This window comes from Ranitomeya variabilis, chromosome 2 (genome assembly GCF_051348905.1).
Source record: "Ranitomeya variabilis isolate aRanVar5 chromosome 2, aRanVar5.hap1, whole genome shotgun sequence".
Classification (NCBI taxonomy): domain Eukaryota; kingdom Metazoa; phylum Chordata; class Amphibia; order Anura; family Dendrobatidae; genus Ranitomeya; species Ranitomeya variabilis.
Window position 1 is genome coordinate 885,470,546 of NC_135233.1, and position 6,895 is coordinate 885,477,440.

Here is a 6,895-nt window from a genome sequence, read left to right on the forward strand (position 1 = left end):
ACTTAGCATAAATCAAATGTATAGTAGAATATAAGAAACTTTGTAATATATCTTATCATGGAAATGTTTCTTTCTCCATTTAAAGGGAATCAGTTAACAGGATCTCACACCACAAATTATTTACATGTGCATGTAACTTTTTCAAAAACAAGTCCCACAATACCTTTAAATGGCAGTAATAGAGAAATCAGCATTTGAATAACTATACAAATGAGACTTAAGAACTATTTGTAGATCTGAAGCTTCTCCAAGTCCAGCTCTATCTCCATACCCAGTCATGCCTCCTCCTATATGACTGATGCCTGAAGTCACACAGCAGAGAGACTGTCAGTCAATCAAGGAGGAGGCAGTTTAGAAATTGGGGAAAGGAGTCAGTCTCATTTGTATATAAACTCAAACACAGATTTCTGAGTAATGGAGGAATGAACTGGCCATGTAAAGGTATTGCTGGACTTGTCTTTGAAAGAGCTACATGCACATATAGTTTGGGGTGTGAAATCTTGCTGACAGACTCCCTTTAAGAGTCAATTCTACCCTCTCCCTGTCTTCTGAACTCACCATCCCCCCTGAAAACAGCTTTTTTCCAAGTGTTTTTATCATAGCAAGACAGACTGCCAGGATAGTGAGGTTTCAGGTTACATAGCACATTGAAGCACAGTGAGACCAGATAGACACAGTAGATCATGTTGCAGCTTATAAGCAAATTTATTTCACTTATGTGCTAGATTCACAGCCACACAGCTCAGTATTGCTGTATAATGTCCACAAAGTTACCATCGCTTATGTATGAATTCCCTTCTCTCTCTGTGTACTGTGTATGGGATACATCATAGCAGTTAAATAAATAAATCTCCAGCCATTAGATCATACACTCACTGGCCACTTTATTAGGTACACCTGTCCAACTTCTTGTTAACACTTAATTTCTAATCAGCCAATCACATGGCGGCAACTCAGTGCATTTAGGCATGTAGACATGGTAAAGACAATCTCCTGCAGTTCAAACCGAGCATCAGTATGGGGAAGAAAGGTGATTTGAGTGCCTTTGAACGTGGCATGGTTGTTGGTGCCAGAAGGGCTGGTCTGAGTATTTCAGAAACTGCTGATCTACTGGGATTTTCACGCACAACCATCTCTAGGGTTTACAGAGAATGGTCCGAAAAAGAAAAAAAATCCAGTGAGCGGCAGTTCTGTGGGTGGAAATGCCTTGTTGATGCCAGAGGTCAGAGGAGAATGGGCAGACTGGTTCGAGCTGATAGAAAGGCAACAGTGACTCAAATCGCCACCCGTTACAACCAAGGTAGGCCTAAGAGCATCTCTGAACGCACAGTGCGTCGAACTTTGAGGCAGATGGGCTACAGCAGCAGAAGACCACACCAGGTACCACTCCTTTCAGCTAAGAACAGGAAACTGAGGCTACAATTTGTACAAGCTCATCGAAATTGGACAGTAGAAGATTGGAAAAACGTTGCTTGGTCTGATGAGTCTCGATTTCTGCTGCGACATTCGGATGGTAGGGTCAGAATTTGGCGTAAACAACATGAAAGCATGGATCCATCCTGCCTTGTATGGAGCATCTTTGGGATGTGCAGCCGACAAATCTGCGGCAACTGTGTGATGCCATCATGTCAATATGGACCAAAATCTCTGAGGAATGCTTCCAGCACCTTGTTGAATCTATGCCACGAAGAATTGAGGCAGTTCTGAAGGCAAAAGGGGTCCAACCCGTTACTAGCATGGTGTACCTAATAAAGTGGCCGGTGAGTGTATATGTCAGAGACAACTGAAAATCAGAGCTAGAACCACGCACGAACACACATACAAACACGCACAACAGCTTACACTGAACAGTCACCTAAAATGACATGTTTAGGGTGGAGGGGTTTCAGAGAATTAAAAAAAAAATAACAAAAAAAAAAAAAAACAGTTCAAAGTGAATCTGTCACAAGTTTTTCCCACTTAATCTGAAGCAACAGGGAAGACCTTAAAGCACAGAAGCATAATGAAGGCCATCCCACTTACTGGGCTTCTAAGTGTAGCTTGAATAAAATCAATGTTTTATTAACAGGAGATTATAACAGGAGATTATAAGTAGAGAACCTGTTGACAAAAAGTCAAGTATAGTAATGAGCTCTGTATAACCCCGCCCCCACCACTGATTGGCAGCTTTCTGCGTACTTTGCACTTACACAGCAAGTTGCCAATCGGTGGTAGGGCACGGTTATACAAAGCTCAACATTCAGAGAATTACTAGATCTGCAGCAGATAAAACAGTGATTCTATCAAAATAACAACAAGATGCTCAGTAAGTGACACCATAGGAATCAGGGTCTCTGCCCCTACATTATGCTGCCCTTAGATGGAGTAGCAAAACCTGGTGACTGATTTCCTTTAAAAATACTAAAAAGAGTTTTATAAGGCAGCTTTCACACATCAGTTTTTTGTCGTCAGGCAGAATCTGGCGAATTTTGAAAAAAACGGATCTGTTTTTTTCTCATAGATTTGTATTGGTGATGGCTGGCCTCACGTTTCATCTGTTTTTTGCCGGATCTGTCGAAAATCCGTTTTTCGGCCGCCGGAGAACACGGACATAGGAACGTTTTTTCTGTCCTTCGAAAAAACGGACAGCGACAGATCTGGTGAAAAACAGGTGAAACGTGAGCTCAAATGATGGAGTCCGGCGACGGATTCCGTTTTTTTAAACAAATCATGCATTTTCCATTCTGGAGTCTCTATCTCTCTCTCTCTTTCTCTTGCTCTCCTCTCCTCCCCAGAACCCAAAATAGCCGTCAGATCAACAAACTCGGATCCGGCGAAAAAACGGATCCGTCGCATCAGTTTTTCACTATTTCCAACGGATTCCATTTTTTAAACAAATCATGCATTTTCCATTCTGGAGTCTCTCTCTCTTTCTCTCGCTCTCCTCTCCTCCCCAGAACCCAAAATAGCCGGCAGATCAACAAACTCAGATCCGGCAAAAAAAGGATCCGTCGCATCAGTTTTTCACTATTTCCAACGGATCCATTTTTAAAAAAATTCACCGGATTCTGCCCGACGACAAAAAACTGATGTGTGAAAGGAGCCTTATCCGACCACTGCCGCAGTTCCGGCTCATTATCGCTGCCATCAGTCTTTGTTGACCACCTACAGAGGCAATATCATCACTAAAGCACAAGTGACCACTGCAGCCAGTCACTCCAATCTCGTACGGACTGCCTTGGCCTCATGAGGGTCACAAGTGCTATATTATCCCATCCAATATCATTGAAAAATAATGCATTGTTTAGCCTATACATAATAAAGGTAAAGATAGATTGTCATAATGGTTTGCTCTGGAAAATGCCTCTTTAATTGCTATATTAGGGAATAGGGGACATATGTAAATATACCCCAAATCTGAAGGAACGCAGAGGAACTGAAGCTGCTAATCAATTTCAATTGATTCCATATAATGTTTTTAGATCTCCAAGAAAACTAAGTAAGTGCTGTATCTGATAAAATTATTATTTTGCTGCCAATAATCTGTTATGTTAGATGCTAGATTTAATTAATTTATTGTATTTCTATTTTTCACCAGCATTCTGGCTACTGTAAGGGTATGGCTGTACGGAGCATACCAGGCCAAAATAATGTGAACAATGTCAAGTGTAAAATATTTGAACCAGAGGTATGACGATAATATTATTATATGAGTAAAATCCTGACTATTTGTTACTCACAATCCGATTGTCAGTTCATGCTGCCCATTAAATAGTACAAAAGATTCACTTTTGTTTTTTCTAAGATGAAGAGTCATGTCAAAATAGTATAACTGTCGCTTCATCTTCATCTGTATGAAAGCCTCCAGTAACTGAGATGATATTTTAATGCTAATTTTGTTATCAGTAGTATTAGTATCACTTCCTGTGTGTTATCCTGATTAGAAATGTAGTGAGATCTTGGTTTACTAGACCGAAATATACTATAAAAACACCAAATGCCCATACATCAAAGTGTTTGTGCCAGTTTTCTGTGCAACATGTAATTTTCACACCAGTCTGTCCCACGTATGCCAATATGGAAGGTGTTGGGCCTGAAATGGGGCATGGCAATGCTCGGCTGACCTATTCATAGAATCATAGAATGGTGGAGTTGGAAGGGACCTCCTAGGTCATCTGGTCCAACCCCCTGCTCAAAGCAGGATTCACTAAATCATCACAGACAGATGTCTGTCCAGCCTCTGCTTGAAGACTTCCATTGAAGGAGAACTCACCACCTCTCATGGTTGCTTGTTCCACTCATTGATCACCCTAACTGTCAAAAAGTATTTTCTAATATCTAACCTGTGTCTCCTCCCATTCAGTTTCATCCCATTGCTTCTAGTCTTTCCTTGTGCAAATGAGAATAAAGATGATCCCTCTACAATTCATTACGGCAGGGAGTAAGATTTGTGGCAAGGCGCACTTAACTTGTAAGATGTATCTGACTTATAAAGTGGTGTGCGCCTCTTATTGAATCAGATTCCTTTTACTCCACTATGCCCCTTCATTAACCCCTTAACGACCGCCAATATGTCTTTTAACTGATCTGATATATAAGGGAATAGCATCCCCATACAGGTGACAATCCAGCAGCTGTCGGCTGTACACTATAGCTGACAATTTGCTGCATCAGCCACATCAGTGTTTGCAACATCCATATGTTTAACCCCTTAGATTCTGCTGTCAATAGTGTCTACATCATATAAAATGGTTAACAGAGTGTGGCTTCTCCCTCTTTATCTGCATCGGCACCCTGAGATCATGATTCTGTGGTCCTGATATATGCCATTGCAATTCACAGCCAAATAGCGGCCGCAGAGTCTCCGGGGTATAGTGATCTGTTCAGACATCAGCGACATTTAAGTAGTAAAAATACATTTTTTCATTCCTGTCATGTCACTTTGCATTCACTCCTTAACATCATCTGAAGGGTTAATAAACTACCTGACAGCAGTTTTCAATATGTCAGGGGGTGCTGATTTTAAAATGGTATCAATTTTGGAGGTTTTCCAATATCTAGGACCCCAAAAGTCCCTTCAAACCTGGAAAGGTCCTTCAAAAAAATAAGTTTTCTAAATTTCCTTGAAAAAATGAAAAATTACTGCTACATTTTTAAACCTCCTAAAAGGCTAACAAAATAAAATAACATTTTACAAATGGTGCTGATGTAAAGCAGACATGAGGGAAATGTTATTTATTAAAGTTTTTGTGTGGTATGACTATCTTGTATTAAAAGGATAATCATTCAAAGTTTGAAAATTGCAATTTTTTTACATTTTTGTCAAATTTCTGATATTTTTTTTATAAATAAACATAAAATATATTGACCTAAATTTACCATTAACATAAGGTACAATATGTCACGAAAAAGCAGTCTCAAAATCATTGGGATCTGTTGAAGCGTTCCAGAGTTATTACCACATAAAGGGACACCGGTCAGATTTCAAAAATTTGGCTCTGTCACTAAGGGATGTACAATGCCAGTCTTAATGATTCGGAGCCAAGGTGCCTGTAAACTGTTCAGTATAGTGGTTATAAAATCAAACAAGTTCACAATGCACTTTTAATATTTAAAGTTACACTGTATTTCTGTGACATTTTATTCAGTACAGTTTTCTTTCAACAATTTATATCACATCATATTAGAGTAATTTTGCTTAAAAATAATAATGTCTTTATTTTTAGGCAGCTGTTGTGGAAGAACAGAAACATAATGAAGGCCATCCCACTGATCAACCAAGTAATGACAAAAAAGATCATGGTAAGCATGGTGACAGAGGAAGAGGAAAAAAGCATGGTCACAAACGAGGACATGGCCATGCTAAGCATCGTAATAGACATTGGCATAAGCATGATCATAACAATGACAGTGGAAGTCATGAGCATGATCATGAACATCTACACAATTATGAACATCATCATAGCCAACCGCAAAGACCTCGTGGTCCTCCATTCCATCCACCCAAAACATTGGGCACCATTACATATCTTACTGAAAATGAAAAACCAACTACAGCTTCTCGTGTAGAACAAGAAAAGAAAGGTAAAGGACAAAGACCAGACAGAAAATGGGAAGGAAAACCATCAAAATCATTTATTCGTCCATTCCCTGAAAATCCATCAAAATCAGATCAATGCCCTGGTCCAGCCAAGAATCTTCCAGTTACTGAAAATGTTCCCAGTATAGAAGGAACGCAAGAACCAACAAGACTTCCAAAATAGACATGAATGATCTAAAATGTGAAATATAACAATCTTGTATTCCTATTTTGTGAAGAACACCAGTCAAAAAAAATATAAATATGTAAAACAAAGTTTAAAATGGTTTGTGTTTTGTTTAAAATGAAGCACAGTAACATTTTGATTGTATTAATTTCAAAGGGAAACCATATGACTCCGAAATTGTGTGACTAAACGGATTAACCTTAGAGAAAACTCACATTCATTTCCCAACCCATTACTTAACCTCTTTGGAGCGCCCCCACACCGCCGCAGGGCCGAGGGGTACCCGGAGCCGGGCCTCTGGGATCTCAGTCCTGGGGTTGTCACGGTGGCTAGACCCGGTCCGTGGCCCTGTCTGTCAGTGGGGGACGTCCGTTGCAAATAGGTACTGTTAACGGTGCAGGTCGCGGTAAATAATGAGGACACCAGGTTACAGTCTCTTTACCTCTTTACTGAAGATGTTGGAGACCTCAGTCCAGAGCGCTGTTAACTGGGTTGTCAGAGACCGGCCGGTCCAACGACACATCAGGAGTTCCTCCTTACAGGTGGGAATCAGTATCTACCTTCTAGCGCTGTGTGTTGTAGTTCTTCCCTGCTGAGCTCCCGGGATAGTCCTCACAACTGTTTCTTTCTGTCTCTACTGTTCTTTCTCC

At 40.3% G+C, this 6,895-nt stretch overlaps 1 protein-coding gene across 1 annotated transcript in view; it reads left to right on the forward strand.

The window, feature by feature from the left end:
* The window catches only part of LOC143808110 (fetuin-B-like), a 28,737-nt gene extending 22,403 nt beyond the window's left edge, over positions 1–6,334 (forward strand). Inside the window, exons 6-7 of the mRNA XM_077290414.1 lie at positions 3,578–3,667; positions 5,706–6,334. Coding sequence (XP_077146529.1) covers positions 3,578–3,667; positions 5,706–6,242 — 627 coding nt within the window. The 3' untranslated portion in view covers positions 6,243–6,334. The remainder of the gene's footprint in view (positions 1–3,577; positions 3,668–5,705) is intronic.
* The last annotated feature ends 561 nt before the right edge of the window (positions 6,335–6,895 follow it).